The 16,737-nt window shown below is 48.4% G+C and overlaps 1 protein-coding gene across 2 annotated transcripts in view; it reads right to left on the bottom strand.

The window, feature by feature from the left end:
* The window catches only part of ADGRA2 (adhesion G protein-coupled receptor A2), an 86,853-nt gene extending 80,164 nt beyond the window's left edge, over positions 1–6,689 (bottom strand). For both annotated transcript variants that reach the window (XM_077306986.1, XM_077306987.1), the window contains exon 1: positions 6,338–6,689. In XM_077306986.1, the coding sequence (XP_077163101.1) occupies positions 6,338–6,552 (215 nt within the window). In that variant the 5' untranslated portion in view covers positions 6,553–6,689. The remainder of the gene's footprint in view (positions 1–6,337) is intronic.
* Between the last annotated feature and the right edge of the window lie 10,048 nt (positions 6,690–16,737).

Raw genomic sequence — 16,737 nt, 5'->3', positions numbered from 1 at the left:
AGGCAAAGCCCTACTTTCTTTTCTTTTCATTAGGGTATTGATACAGGGCCAAAGCTCATACTGTTCTACAAGAAATGTTTAATGTTAAGCATTTAACTTAAACCTAGAAATATCTGTCAGGACAGCTCTTAGATTGTGTTAAGCAGTTAACGTGAGGTCTACGATCTCTTAAGTAAATTGATTATTAACAACTTTTCTCTTGTATATCTAAATAGGCCTCTTTTCTTAAATGTAGTGGAAATGTGGATGGCTCTTAGACTCAAACGTGAACAAGTGTATAAGATTTGGGCAAAGGTTTATATCATTGTGTAGTTAATGTGGGGTCGTACATTTTCAAATGATGACTATATTTTACTATTCTTTGTATTAATAACTCATACTGTATCCTATATTTCTATCTTTATGAAAATTAAAAAAAACTTGTATATAAGAAAATGTCACAAGTTTTGGATAGGAGGGCTCTGCAGAAGCACAGACACTATGTTGGGGGCGGGCAAGGTGTCAATATGGCTGAAGGAAACCAAGCGAGAAAGGGTTAACTCTTTCTTCCTCCCACTCTGTGGCCTCAAAGAGAATTACCCCAGGACAACTGGAGGGATCCTGATCACAGCAATCCTGCACCACGTCCCTTGCATCACTTCCCTGTTCTACATCAACTCTCACCCAGGATGGCCATTGAGGCTTACAGGAGGAGCCTGGCGGTCCTGCAGTGATGACACAGCCTGACAGATCCAGCTAAGTTGTTTAACTGAGTCTGACTAGAGGTCTGTCAAGGTCACTACTGTCTTGTTCAGCCGGCAGCAGCTCTCCCTCCCTCTCTCAGCAGCTTGGGGCGGCCATCTTTCACATCACCTCTTACCTAATCCCTTTGACAGAAGATCCTGTGGATTGAACCTGGGACTTCCTGCATGCAAAGTACATGATTTACCATTAAGCCACTGAAATCAATATCACAGAGATTAGAAGATCAGGATGCTCAGGTTTCAGGTTCCTCTAATAACACTGTATGTTCTCCCAATTTCTGGGATATCCCTTTAACATAAAAAAAAACATGCCCTTGTATCTCCAAATTTTGGAAGTACACCCATTAAGAAGAGCATTTCTATTAACTTTCTTAAACATCTTTCCCTCAAATCTCACCAGAGGTAGATTTGTGAAGATCACGCCACAGGAGAGACCCTGTTTGCATGGGTGTCGTGTCCCTGACACATTGTCCCACATACTATTGGTGTGTCCTAAGTTTGCTCTATATCGTCTTCCTTTAGCTAATTATTTGAAGAGACTGAGATTCTGCTGTGCTCATGAGAAACACTGGATTAAAATGATACTATCTGTGAGGGACTCAGCAATTTTTGTAGAAGAAGAAGAAGAAGAAGAAGAAGTTGGTTCTTATATGCTGCTTTTCTTTACCCGAAGGAGGCTAAAAGTGGCTTACAGTCGCCTTCCCTTTCCTCTCCTCACAACAGACACCCTGTGAGGTGGGTGAGGCTGAGAGAGCCCTGATATCACTGCCTGGTCAGAACAGTTTTATCAGTGTCTTGGCGAGCCCAAGGTCACCCAGCTGGTTGCATGTGGGGGAGTGTAGAATCGAACCCGGCATGCCAGATTAGAAGTCCAGATTAGAAGTCCGCACTCCTAACCACTACACCAAATTGGCTAAGTAGCTAAGTCTTTGCTGGCAATTTTAAATGAAAAACTTTCCATGATGTAACTGGAATTGTTTAACATTTCAGTTTTATGCTTTGCCATTTTATGCCAATAAAGGTAATCTGACTCTGACTCTACCATTTCCTATTTCGACTTGTTTTCTACTAAAGCAACACTTGGAATGGCTTGCCAAACAAACACCACCGCTCGGATCCCATAACAAAAACCAGCGTCCAATTTACTAGGAGAAAGCCGAAGGCCACAATAAAAACCGGATGGGGGGAAGCAAAACAAATAAACAGACCCAATTCAGCCGATTGAAACAACAAAGAGATAAAAGTTAGCAATTAACAGGGACAATCTGACAAAGAATGGCTCCAAATTTACCCCCCTCTCAAGTCTTTACCAATCACTGAAAGGCCAAAGAACAAGAGGCCAGTTTGCATTCCTGGGGATGGGAGTTCCAAAGTCTCAAAAGACCCCTAGCCAGCTTGCATACCTTCCCCCTTCAACCATCACTGCAGACTCACCCATCCCACTGGGCCATCCCACTTATATTTTCTCCCCACTGTTATCATTCTATAAGGTTGTTTATTGCTGTTATTGTATTATTATAAACTGAGTTATTTGTATCAAATACTTGATAGCCCTCTTTAAGTATTTGAAAGGTTGTCACTTGGAGGAGGGCAGGATGCTGTTCCCGTTGGCTGCAGAGGAGAGGACACCCAGTAATGGGTTTAAACTACAAGTACAACGATATAGGCTTGATATCAGGGGGGGAAAATTCACAGTCAGAGTAGTTCAGCAATGGAATAGGCTGCCTAAGGAGGTGGTGAGCTCCCCCTCACTGGCAGTCTTCAAGCAAAGGTTGGATACACACTTTTCTTGGATGCTTTCGGATGCTTTGGGCTGATCCTGCATTGAGCAGGGGGTTGGACTAGATGGCCCGTATGGCCCCTTCCAACTCTATGATTCTATTGTTCCTGTTTGATGTAAATTGCCCTGAGCCTTTGTGGAGGGCAGTATATAAATATAATAAATAAACTCCAGCTCACTCAGAGCAAGGACCTCAAGCAGCCCAGCAGTACTTGATCAGAAACTGCCAATGAGTTCCGATGAGTCCCCAGGACACTCTGGGGCAAGCCTTTACACCTGCCCACATACTGAAAGCTGCAATCCCATGGTGCGATCCCCCGCTGAACAGGGCAGGACTGAACTCTAAGCCAGTGGTTCTCAACCTGGGAGTTGGGACCTCTTTTGGGGGTCGAATGACCCTTTCACAGGGGTCGCAGTAGGGCAAGCAGCTTGGCCGGGGGGGGGCGCCATCCACACAACAGCCTTGCGGGGTAGATCGAGATAGAGCGTTTGTCTGGAGCAGTGGAAAAGAGAGAGATCGGCATGGTGGGACAAGAGGCAGAACTGAACTGAGAACCCCTGGGGGAAAAAATTATACACAGTCATGAAAAATGGATCTTCACGCCATTGGTCATTTCTTTAATTTCTGTGAAAGAACACTTGCGTAATTTTATGGTTGGGGGTCACCACAACATGAGGAACTGTATGAAAGGGTCGCGGCATTTGGGAGGTTGAGAAACGCTGCTCTAAGCGGACATGCACAAGGTCCAGCCGTCCCTCCCGAAGACTTGCTAGCCAAGAAGATCCAGGCATTCTGTCTCCGCTTTCCAAGACAGCGTGTGCTTTAATGCAAGGATTCACTTTCTAAGAATCCCGCTGTGGCATTCGCAGCCTTCCAGCCAAAATGTAATCTTTGCCGGCTGCAGAGGGCAATGAAAATAAGCACCTAAGGAACCCGCGGGCATTATTTGCCTTTCCTCCAGTTAAGGAAAATTGGCATCAAAGTTTGGCTCACAGGAAAGAAGGCTGCCACGCCCCCACCGGTGCAAGAGGAAGCCCCTGCTTTCTTTGGATCCCGCTCCCCGCTTCCACCATTAGGTTTGCTTATCGTGTTTCAAAGAAGGAAACTGTTTTCGGCAGGGAAAGGTGGGTGACATCTAAACACCGCCTCAGCATGCTGGTGCGGGCTTTCAGCCTCATTGCCCAAATACTGTAGTCCCTATTATTGCGTGTTTACATCCAAGGATCGGCCCGAATGCCTTGACGCAAGACGATCCGTCATTACCAATTACCTTTTGCACTGAAAATCCCCGAGTGCCTAATTCCTCCCCTTTGTCCCATACCATATGGGCTGTCTGCAGAGAAGCAGCAATCTGATACTGGGTCTAGTGCTTAAGCGCAACGTGGGTTCATGCATGACACACTCTCATGCGCCAAGCACGCATGACGCTTCACCGGCAGCCCTGAGATTGCAGGTTTGTGCTCATTTTACAATTCTAGCGGTTTAGGGGGTCACGTTGAGGTTGCAGAGAACCAGGTTCAAGTTGCAAGAGCGATGGGACAGGAAGAGGACATGTCACCTTTAGAGAAAAGGCAGACTAAAAACCTGAAATTTTCCATGTGGGAGTTCAGCCATTCTTGCACACACATTAAAGACCAAAGCTGGAAAACGGAGAGCCAGGGGGGAGTAGCAGGTAGAGATCAGACTAGGATCTGGGAAACCCAGATTTGAATCCCCATGTGGACACTGAAGCTCTCAGGGTGACAGTGTACTGGACACACAGTCTCCACCTAGCCTACCTCGCAAGGCTGTTGTTGGGATAAAATGGACTAAAAGAGAATGGCATAGACTGCTTTGTGTCTCCATTGTAGGGAAAGGCAGGGTATCAAATAAGTAAATGCCCCATCTCATTAGCACAGCATCAAACGGGTCACAGCTAACAGGCTGTCTCATAAAACTTCTTGTTAAATCTGGGCTGCTCCCTGTGCAAAGCAGCCGGGTATGCTAAGGTAGGATGCCAGCAAAATGAGCATACCCACACCTCTTCCCTGATCTACCAGTCTCTGGCACTCTCAGGAAGTCTGAGAACTAACTTTGCACCAGCAGAAGCCTGGTTTAAACCAGTAGTTGTGTAAATGCAATGTACAACAGGTGAGTTCTTCTGCCTCACTGGTAATGCACCTGCCTTGTGGGCCCCAGGGCCAGCATCCATCCCACTCCTTCCACAAGGAGCTAGCTCAGGGCAGGATGCACAGTCCTCCCAAGAGTCTGGCTCAGATTAGCAGCCCAGGACTAAAAGTGAAATCCTTCTTCCTATATGCCCCAGGAAATTAGCTGTCCTGAATTCAAGACAGTTTCAGGTGGGTAGCTTTATCAGTCAACAGCAGCAGGCCAAAATCTGAGTCCAGTAGAAAAGACCAACAAAAATGTGTATCAGGGGTAGTCAAACTGCGGCCCTCCAGATGTTCATGGACTACAATTCCCATGAGCATCTGCCAGCGCTGGCAGGGGCTCATGGGAATTGTAGTCTATGGACATCTGGAAGGCCGCAGTTTGACTACCCCGATACACATTTTTGTTGGTCTTTTCTACTGGACTCAGATTTTGGCAGTTTGACTACCCCCTGGTCTAGGGCATGAGCTTCAATTCCTAGAAGCAAGTACCTTGGAATGTTTTTGGTCTTTAACTTGTTACTGCGCTTGAATTTCATTCTTCTTCCTGAATTCAAGGGGATTTCTTTCCAAGTGGGCACACTTTTAGACAGAGTTACAAGCAGGCATCTTTTGCACAAAGCACCCTCAAAGCCCATCAGCAACAGGAATTTGAAAACGCAACTGAAGCAAAAAGGATGAAGGAGCCAGGAATTACAGCAGCTCATATGCTGATGTTAAAAAGAATCAGCAGCATTCATATCTTGAACAGAATGGTTGGTCCCAGCAACATACATTTTCTAGCTGTTCTAACAGGGAACAAATCTTCCAGTTAATCCCCACGTTAATGGTAGGGACCCAGGCAGGATACATCTTTTGATGAATACCTCCAATAGACAGTTAATGGCGCACCTCTGAACATGTACAGAGTGAGTTTTCTCGTTGACCAAAGAGATTTCTCTGCCTAGGCCTAGGGGTAGTCAAACTGCGGCCCTCCAGATGTCCATGGACTACAATGCTGGCAGGGGCTCATGGGAATTGTAGTCCATGGACATCTGGAGGGCCGCAGTTTGACTACCCCTAGACATTGTTTGGCACATCAGGCTACCTGGTAAGAAGCATGCCTCCAAATCACGTAAAAAATGCATTGATCTCAGTTCAATATCTTTCACTGTAATGCAACTAAGATTGGTAGAAAGGTGGGGATAAATATGACCTCTGGCTTAAGCTGCTCTAATGAAGGCTGCACTCTTACCTGGGAGGAAAGGCCACTGCACACCTTCCAAAGATTGTGCTACGAACATATAACTGAATGAGAGGCCAAAGAAGGTGCGTGCCCTGGGGGACGTGCAGAGTACTTTAACCACAAGATTACCACTGGATCATTTTTATTCATCAGCAAACCATTTTACATATATACCTGTCCTCCAGTCACAGCAAACCTATGAATTACTGACATCCCCAAAGCCCTGTCATTTTACCAGCCTGGCTCAGGTCTTTGCAAGCAGAGGGCCTGCCAGAAATAACTCCGCCAGAGCCCTTAAATCCAGTTGTTTCTCCTCGTGCAATTGACACCGCGAGGAAAAGCCCTCTGAGCACGTACAGAGCGCCCGCCTCCCTTTTGGGGTTTTCCGGCGCCAAGCCTCTCGCCCCCGCCCTCGCACCGCCCCGAGCCCCTACTCACAGGGTGACCGTGCCGTTGGGGAGGAAGCGGGGCGGCGGCGGCTCGCCGAAGTCCTGTCCGCTGCAGCTGACCCTCTTCCGGGCGGCGCCGGGCATGGCCAGCCCTTTCGGCCGCTCGTCCGCGCATTTGCAGGCGCGCAGCTGGAGCGGGCAACCGCGCGCTCCCCCGGCGCAACACAGCGCCGCCCAGAGGAGCAGCGCGCGCGCCCACAGCATCCTCGACGGCGGCGAGACGGCGCGGAGCCCCTCAGCCCATGGCCGGCGGGGGCCGGTGCGGGCGGCGGGACGCTGGCGGGGAGCGGGGAGCGGCCGGCCCAGGGGCGCCTCCCGCCCCGTCACAGCGCAGCCCGCCCCGCCGATGCCCGCCGCGCCCGCAGCCCGCCAGCCCGCCGCGCCTGCCCCGCGCCCGCCGCGCCGCTCTGCATGGCCGGACGGAGCGCTGCGCTGTGCTGCGCTCGGGGGCGGCGGCGGCGACGCCAGCAGGGAAGAAGGACGGCGGCGGTGGCGGCGGCGGCTCCGCTCGGGATGGGTTGGAAAGTAGCGGTTTGGGCTGCTGTGATTCGGGTCCCTCCCCTCGCCTGGCTGGCTGGCTGCCTTCCCGGCCTGGCCCGGCCCTAGCGCCTCCGGGTTCCCGCCTCGCCGGCCAGAAGGCTGCCTGGAGGAAGGTGACCAGATTGTCCCGCTTTTGGAGGGGCATCTGGGGGCACCTGGCAAATGGTACTTACGTTGAAATTTAAAAGATATATATTAAAATACTATTTTGGCGTTCTATTCGTTCTATGCAAATTTGCGTTGCTTCATGTAGATCAAATTTTTAATCAAGAAACCTCCCCCCCCCCCGTCAATGGTGTCCCGCTTTACCAATGTTAAAATCGAGTCACCTTAGCCTGGAGGGAGGTTCAGGTGGGGCTATGGCGAGGGATCACAAGCAGAAAAATGCCACGCGATGGGCGAAATGAGCAGACAGGCAGGCTCACAATACCAAAATAAAAATAAGTACTGACTTGCATTCTTACCCTCCAAAAGGAAATGCATTGCTTGTAGAGGAACTCTCAAAGGAATCCGAAAATATCAACACGGTATTGAGGATCACCAGAGCAGTGATAGATTTATTTACAAGCAATACGTTTCCTTCTTGGGGGCAAAAAAAAAAACCAAAGACAGTTTTTATCTGGAATTTTTAAATATATTGTAAGCGTAGCTACTAATTTTTCCCAGTTCACAGTAAATTCAGGTGGGAAGCTGTTTTCCTCTAAAGCAGAAGAATTAAGTGGGAGTCCAGTGGCACCTTCATTTAACATTATATTTATACTTATTTCCTGCCCCATCTCTTAAGACGAGGTGAATTGTGTTGTCATAAAGTCACATGTAAAAATATACAGATAAAATATACAAAACCCTAAATGTATGCAATTAAAATCTAGTCAGTTGCTTAGATCTTCTGCATGCTGGAAGAGGAGAGAGGAGATGGGAGGATCTTACCAGACCTAGCTGACATATCGATTAGGGCTTTGGCAGGGAGGCCAGAAAATAATTCAGATAGTATTTAGGAGCAACAAAGTTTTATTCTGGGTATAAGGTTTTGTGTATGTGCATCTGAAGAAGCGTGCATGGAAACAAATGCTTATATCCAGAATTCAACTTGATTGGTCTTAAAGGCTTCCAGTTTAGCTGGTTCCTGTTACTTACTTAGTTTTAAAATTATATTTCCTATTTCTATCACTATAGATGGGTAACTTAGTGGGGGGGGGTCTCACTTCTAAAGGTGAGCCCCTTGTTCAAACCAGCTTTCCCCATCCCTGCTTTTTAACATGACAAAATGACTTGAGAAATCCTATAATGGGTCTCCCACATATGGTGCAATTTGATGCTGAGCAACAGAAGGCGTGTGTGGGGGTAGGGGAGGCACTGATAAGAGATTATTTGCAAGGCTGGAAACATGCAGGGTTGACCAAAGGCCATTTGCAACACCAGTGTAAAGGCATGCTCCCATACAAACAGTCAGACATCACAGCTTGTTTGCAAAATAGATCTTCTGACTGGGAATAGAAATGGAGGAAACCCCCTTTTAAATGAAGAAGAAGAAGAGCTGGTTCTTATGTGCCATTTTTGTCTACCCGAAGGAGTCTCAAAGCGGCTTACAGTCGCCTTCCCTTTCCTCTCCCCACAACAGACACCCTGTGAGGTGGGTGAGGCCGAGAGAGCCCTGATATCACTGAAGAAGAAGAAGAGTTGGTTCTTAGATGCGGCTTTTCTCTACCCGAAGGAGTCTCAGAGCGGTACTTTTAAAACCAACAAAATGTAATCTGTGTATAAGCTTTTGTGTGCAACTCCAAGGTCATTCCTGGAGATCTAGGGTGCAGAGTCTGGGGAGAGTGGGGCTTGGGAAGGGTGGGACTTCAATGGGGCATGATGACACAGAGTCCCCCTTCCAAAGTAGCTATTTTCACCAGGGGAGCCATTGCCTGGAGATCAATTGTCATCCCCGGAGCTCTCCAGCCAAGGCAGGCCATGCTCTGAAGGTGGCCTACCCAGTCTTCCCTCCTTGGGCTTTATGCTCACAATGGTCCTTTGAAGGAAGTCAGGCTGAGAGGGAGCAATGGGCCAAAGGACTTGAACCAGGATGTCCCCCATCTTGGGAGACATTCTGCTTACTGCGCCTCATGGGAAGCGGACTGGCTGGCCTGGAAAAGACGCTCTGAAGACCACAACATCCAGGAACAGATTTGCTGTAACAGCTGAGCAGAACACAGTCTGGTCCCAAGAGAGCCACAGATTGCAGCAAGTTAGATCTCTTGTGAAACTTCAGTCAAATGAGAGAGTCAGTGCCACGACACTAAGGACTCTACCCTGCCCCTGACTGTAGCCTGAGTCACTCATGTGCTCACTTGCACGGGTGGGTGAATAGAAATCTACCCAGGTGCGATCAGAGGTTGGTGGTGGGACAGGAGTGACTCCTGCCAATGCTTCAGCCATTGTCACCACTGTTCAAAGGGCTCAGCGGTTGGCACAGTGGCCATTTGTCATTCTTTTTCAAACGATCATCTTTCTGTGGGTCCAGCCAATGAGTTCCTTCTGCCCCCGTCATCTCTTCCGGCTCTCTCTGCTCCACGTCAGCCCACCACCTGCGAGCCAGCCTCACAGCTTCTTTCCCGCCTGTCACTGCTTGCTCTGGCCTGCAGCTGTCTGTGCCCCTTGCCTGTCCATCAGGCCATTTCCTCTTCCCCTGCAGGACCCAGCTCTTGAACAAAATATTTCCTGGACAACCCAGCATTTGCACAGCATCCTGTGACTCTCCCCTACCCCAGTGTCCTCCTATCTGGCCCGGAGGTCTGCTGGGACAATCACTGCATGCTGCACTAAAAGGAGAGTTGCCAGCTCTGGGTTGGGAGATACCTGGAGACTTTGGGGGTGGAGCTGGGAGTGGGTGGGATTTAGGGCAGGGAGGGACCCCTGCGGAAAATAATGCTATGGAGTCTACCCTTCCAAAGCAGCCACTTTCTCCAGGGGAACTGATCTCTCTAGGCTGGAGATTAGCTATCATTCCAGGGGATCCCCAGGCCCTATCTGTTGGTTGAAAGGCCTTCCTTATATATACTTTCCCGTGGAGAGCTCCAAATGCATCTTTGCAACACGACGACTGGCCTAGGAAAAAGATAGCCAAGAGTCTCCGGACTCTGACCTCTGATCTAGATTCCCAGATCCTTCTTCCGATGTGCAGTTCCAGCCCAATGCTGCTGCCACCCCCAGATACCACCAATGAAAAAGGCGGGAAGGAGTTTTCCACTGGGCCTGGGCCTGGGCCTAGTTCAGGCAGAAGTCCCCCAGGAATGATCATCTGACCTTCCAGTGGCGCCGCACTAGCAGTCAGTAAAAATTGCACTGAATTTTAGGGCAGTGCTGCTAGAAGGTCAGCTTAGCTATTATTTATGAAACTCACAGAGAAGGGGTTGTGAGAGCTGTTTTTTTTTTGTAACCCGCTTTTCACTACCCAAAGGAGTATCAGAACGGCTTACAATCACCTGCCCTTCCTCTCCTGACAACAGGGGCTGAGAGAGCTCTAAGAGAACTGGAAGCAGCCCAAGAGCACCCAGCTGGATGCATGTGGAGAAGTGGGGAACCAAACCCGGCTATCCAGATTAGAGGTTTCCGCTCTACACCAAGCTGGCTCTCAGGACCTCGCTCTGAATTTCCTGTATTGTGTATGGGGTTGGACTAGATGCCCCTCAGGGATACATTCCAGCTCTATGTTGTATACTTTTGCGTATACTCAGAAGTAAATCCCACTGAGATCAGTAGGACTATTGGGGGGGGGGGAAGGCTGCTTAGGTCTGCAGCCTGAATCATGCTCCCGGCCTCCCCCGCAGGGTTGTTGTGAGGAGACGTTGGGAGAAACAGACACACGACTGAGCTTTTTAGAGCAAGGGCAGGTTAAAGCTAGATTCATATAAAATGTCATTAGCATTGGGTTTATTTATTTGCATGCTCTGCTGCAGGGGCCAATTGTGGATTGACCGGCTGGATAAATAAGTTAACTCACATTAGCAACACTATCTCTGAGTGGATAAATGCAACGTTTTGTAGATGAAAGGCCAGGAGCCACTGACCTATCCTGATCCGCTCTGGAGCACTCCTGAAGGTGGTCGAGGCCACCCTTCACACTCCCCTGCCCTTTCCTCTGACGTCAAGTCCCCCAGACAGTCAGGGCATTCTCCAAGAGCCAAACAGGCTGGCTTTTGCTGGCCCCGAGACCCAGAGGCTACTTGTTGGGCTGGCAGACGCCAACTCCAAAGCGAGCGTGCTGCCATATGAGCGCCTCTCCGTTTTCCCTCCACCGTTTCCTGTAAAGTTACCTCTCCAAACAGTCGGCTTCACATCCAAACCGCTCAGAAATGTGAAACCCTGGGCCCGTCCCCTCAAAAGGCCTGCAGTTCAAACACTGCTTCCCCAAAGGGCTTGAGAACCGGGTCTTCCCGGCCGCTTTCAACTCCTTCCAAACCCCTTCCCAAATAAACACCAGCACTGATCCGCTGGAACCTTTCCCCAGCAAAGGCAAACAAGAAGGTGACTTATTCCGTCCTGGAATAACACTCGACTCCCCGGTCCTGGGGAGGGTTTCAGCTTCTCAAAGCAGGGCGCTCCGGCTTCAAAATGCCCCGCAGAAGATCCGCAGGGGCTTAGTTTGTGGGCTACATGCAGCACCAATGAACAGCAGCCTGGAAAGAAGCTGTTGGCAGCCAGTTGGGTCCCAAAATAAAATCCAAACTGCAGGATCCAACTGCATCTAACGTTGTTGATTAGGATCAGCCCAGTGACCCATTCCACTGGGCGAGCTTCCATGATCACTAGAATCAACTTGGGGTCCTCCAGATGTCCATGGACTACAATTCCCAAGAGCCCCTGCCAGCAAATGCTGGCAGGGGCTCATGGGAATTGTAGTCCATGGACATCTGGAGGACCACAGGTTGACTACCGCTGCACTAGAAGTCTACATCAGGCAGAATGTTACAAAACTAAAGAAGTTTCAAAAGAGAGGGGACTATCCCCCAACCTTAAGTTTTAAATGTTTTGTAAAATCCAGCCTGCTTAACCGGTCTAATAAACTCAAAAGCTTGCACACAATTGTGTCATTTGGCAAGTCCTAGTGAAAGCTCGTACAGGGATTGTGTTCTACTTGCCTGGGCCTGAATACACCAGACTTTGGGACTGTGTGATTAAGAGGCCAGAGTCATTACCTCCATGAGCCATTTCTGTAATCTAAAATGGTCTCTTGGGGCTCCTCAAAGACACCAAAACAAAACAAATAATGAGTATTTGCCTTTTACCCTACGATAGGTCAAAGCAGTTGGGGGGGCATTTTCGATCACAGATATGGTACTGAGGAAAGAGTTAAAATCATAGAATTGGAAGGGACCTCCTGGGTCATCTAGTGCAACCCCCTGCACTATGCAGGACACTCACATCCCTCTCGCTCATCCACTGTAACCTGCCACCCCCTTGAACCTTCACAGAATCAGCCTCTCCGTCAGATGGCTATCCAGCCTCTGTTTAAAAATTTCCAAAGATGGAGAACCCACCACCTCCTGAGGAAGCCTGTTCCACTGAGAAACCGCTCTAACTGTCAGGAACTTCTTCTGGATGTTTAGACGGAATTTCTTTTGAATTCATTTCATCCCATTGGCTCTGGTCCATCCCTCCGGGGCAAGAGAGAACAAGTATTCTCCATTGTTGTACCTTCCATTCCCAGATCTGGGGCCTTTATCCATACTCACCCCCCCCCCCAATTTGCATTTTAGGTCCAAGCATCTCTGGGGTTCCAATTATGGTATGCAGAATCTGATGTATCCGCAACAGACATAGATGGGCCTGGAGTCCTCACCCAATGTGCCAGTCAGAAGTGAGTGGTGGGTTCCCAGTTCTCATGTGAAGAGTGTCCAAGTAGGATTAGGATGGTACCCTCATGGAAAAGCGTCTTCAGCCTCCATCAACTCTCTTTCCATTGATCTGAAGTGGTCCAGTTAGCACGACTGGCCCGTTGTGGAAACCCATGTTTACCCTGGGATGTGATTCAGTGCTTTGTCACACGCACAAGAATTCCTCCATAGAAACTAAATCGAGACATCAGGAAGAACGGTTCTATTCTAGTCTCCTCCCTGGGATGTTTATTATTTCTATGGAAAAGTCTTTCCTCTACATTAACTTGGAGGAGGGGCAGGGGGAGAATCTGAACATGTGAGCCCCTTCCTCCCAGCAATCTGAAGTGGTACATTTCAGACCCAGGTGGACCACCTCAATGAGAACCAGGCCAAAAGTCTCCTTTATGGAGGCCAACAAAAACAATTTCAGCGCTGCTCTCATAGAGGAAACCCAATAGCCACTGTATAAACAACACTTGAGGCCGACAAGGCTCTCTTGGAATATGAAAGAGCCGAGCTTCAATGTACAATTCAAAAAGAATTTCCTCCTCCTCTAATCCAGCAGCTAGACACAATCACCTGTTCCGGATCCAGTACAGGACATTTCGAACTTCATTTGCCAGTTTTATTCCAGGAACTAAGGATGCCAACTGGGAAACTAACTACATTTCATTCATTTAACTGCTCTGGCAACTAGTTTTCTGATTTACATGGCAATCTTAATTCAGAGTCAGTCCAGTCTTGGGCCCAATGATTTCAGTGGACTCACGCTGCAGAAACTCAGCGTTAGGACTTTATGGTTTGTTTGTAGTTTTTAAGTTCATTCTGGAATGGGGGAGTCAAGAGATAACGAAACTGACAGGGGAGCTTTCCAAACATCACACTTAGGCCAAACTTTTTTTTTCTTGAGAAGGCTTTCTTTTCCTGGTGGGCCAGGAGAACTGGGGGTCTGGAGGAGCACCAAGGGGTAAGGTGGCATGCCCAAAGGTGAGAGATGGATAATCCATGGCAGGTAAGATTGGCAGGAGATGGCACAATCGCCCTTGCAAGTGGGCAGTAGTCTAAATGGAAACAGAATTCTTAATCCTGATGCGACTGCTTCTGCTGGGCACTGCTCTAGGGATACCCAAGGCAGCCTTGGACGACTTGGCATTATTAACAGTCATCCCGAGGGTACCCAAGCCAACTTTGTAGGCTTTTGTCTCAGGGACAGCTGAGCCATTGTTTTAAAAGGAATGAAAATCCAAATTGGGAGGAGCATGACTGACCCCTAGACAAGGCAAACAAAATGCAAGCCACTGTAATGCTGCTGGAGACAGTCAGGTTTACAGAAAATTCAGCCAATAATCAGAGTACAGGTGATCACAGCTGTTGGACAAGGTCAGCCAAACTATTGATCTTTTTGGCTGTTGACACACTTTTTCAAGGGTTTTGATTAAAAAAAAACACAAACCTTTGTTTTAAAAGCTATTTTAAACCACCGTAAATATAGCAAAACTAAATCCACCTTAGAAAACAAACAGCAAATAACCTTAATGCACAGCTGTGCTTTCTGTTAGTCAGATCCCAAGAAAGCCACGAGATCACTAAAGAAAAACCTGTGCACATTTCTGTGTTCTGCGACAAATGGATCCATGCACAAGGAGCACAAAGGTGCACATGTTTTACTAGGTTTGGTGAGGAGCATTTCCAGGTAAGCCTGAATCGGTCCGAAGCCTCAGACGATAGTTTTGCATGCTGCAGAAACAAAAGAGGCCAAGGGGGAAAAGGAAGGGAAGATGGTGTTTGAACAGACAGATTTCCTGCTCTCAGCCTGACGGAAGGTGAGGGAATTACATGGTTTAGAGAGGTGCCTTTAGCACCGGAGGCGACATATTTAGCCCTGATGTTTATCTAACCTTTAGTCTTCCTTGCTGAAGTCTAAGAATACAGATGCTACAGCACTGGACGTTTCTTCATTAGTACAGCATAACTTACCCATGGCTGTTTTCTCGATCCTGATGAAGTCTGCTTCGCCAGAGGATGTTTGCAGGTACTCCTCTCCAGTTTGGTGTAGTGGTTAGGAGTGCAGACTTCTAATCTGGTGAGCTGGGTTCGATTCTACACTCTCCTACATGCAGCCAGCTGGGTGACCTTGGGCTCGCCACAGCACTGATGAAACTGTTCTGACTGAGCAGTGATATCAGGGCTCTCTCAGCCTCACCCACCTCAAAGGGTGTCTGTTGTGGGGAGAGGAAAGGGAAAGTGATTGTAAGGTGCTTTGAGACTCCTCCGGGTAGAGAAAAGTGGCATATAAGAACCAACTCTTCTTCACAAAAAGACCTCCTTGGAGGTGGCACACTGCATTGGAAGACTCCCTCCCTAAGCATATCTGAGGGACCTTGTCACTTTTTCATACACGAAGCTAAATCCACTCCCCCCAAAGCTTTGAACAGCATTTTCTACTGAATTGTGCTTAGCTGCTGATGACGTACCACTTTTTAAAAGGCCATGCATTATTTAATTTGTTCGCTGATGGCTTGATAACGACCTTGAAGACTGAAATGTTGATGTGGGAATTTGAACCCTGACTTGCTAAGCATCTGAACCAGGTACCACTAGGACCGTTTATGCACTGGAGGTTTCATGCCAGGCTGCAGGCTGGAGTTTTAGTTATGGGAGGTTGTCCCGCCTCTTCCTGCACCCACATAGAAGAGCATTTGGCCTGGCCTGCCTCATCCGTCCCCAATTTGTGCTTCTGCATGAGAGCTGGGGCAGTGAAGTTCCCGGTGCGTAAATGGTCTAGGACAAAGAGATCTCAGCTCGCCTCGATTTCACCTTCACAACCACCTTGGGAGGAAGGTTAGGCACAATGACCAGCTCAAAGTCATGCAGTCAGAGTGATGGCTGAGTGGAGACTTGAACTCGCTTCTCCCATTCTGGCTCCACTTGCTGATCACTCCCTCTCACGAGCACTTGACAGTGACGCATGTTTTCCTCACCAAGCACACCCTTTTATTGTGGACTTTAGGGCCCAAGTCACACAGATAACAAAGATAAAGAGCAGAGTCTACAGCACAGGGCTAGAAGCTTGCCGGGTGACCTTGGGCCAGTCACACGCTCTCATCCTAACCTACCTCACAGGGTTGTTGTGAGGATAAAACAGAGGAGAGAATGATGTAACCTGCTGTGGGTGCCCAGTGGGGGAGAAAAGGTACAAATGAACGAACTCAGTAAAATAAGAAATGTAAAGGATGCGTCATCTTCACTAGCAGGCCTGAAGAGTTATTCTGCACCCTGATCAGGTCCCTTTTATATAAGAAAAATGTTTAATTAAAGCTACATAATTGCCTCCTTCCCCCATGGGTAAAAATATGGGGTTATCAGTCCAGTTTCCCCACAAAACTAAGATCATTCGGCACATCTAGGGATTTCCCAGAGTTTACAGAACCCTAAATGATAGTCAGGGCTAGCCCTGCTGCAAATTCAAGCATTCTTACAGGTGACAGCCCTGTAGGAATGCTTGACTCAGCAATATCCCCAGAATCCAGATTCCTCATCCTCCAGAAAGCTAGGCAACACTGCCACCCAGTGCCCAAGTTTAGTATGGCTCGGCTTCCTTTGAAATCCCAGCCTAAATTGCCACCCACCGCTTCAAGAACCCAAACCATTCTATTTCCCCTTGCAACTCTTTCCCCTCTTCTCCACAAAAGCTCGTCCAACAGGTCTGTTCTCACTCATAGCTGATGCCCTCTGCCTCTGCTGCCAGCCTGCCCTCAAATACATTTCAAGCCACTTTCCCTTCCTCCCCCACAGCCAACACTAAGTCACGGTTGGGTATTTCTTGTACCAACGGAGATGTTTGTTTTTCGGAAGACTGCCGATTTCTCCTCTGTGCCGTTTCACCCTAATAAAGTTGATCTCAATTTCATTTCTCCATCGTTCCAATCAAACTCATGATGATCAGTTGGATTGGAGTGTCCAATAGCAACTTCAGCAGGGTTTG

Source organism: Paroedura picta, chromosome 12, assembly GCF_049243985.1.
Source record: "Paroedura picta isolate Pp20150507F chromosome 12, Ppicta_v3.0, whole genome shotgun sequence".
Taxonomy (NCBI): domain Eukaryota; kingdom Metazoa; phylum Chordata; class Lepidosauria; order Squamata; family Gekkonidae; genus Paroedura; species Paroedura picta.
This window is presented reverse-complemented; position numbering and strand designations above follow the sequence as displayed.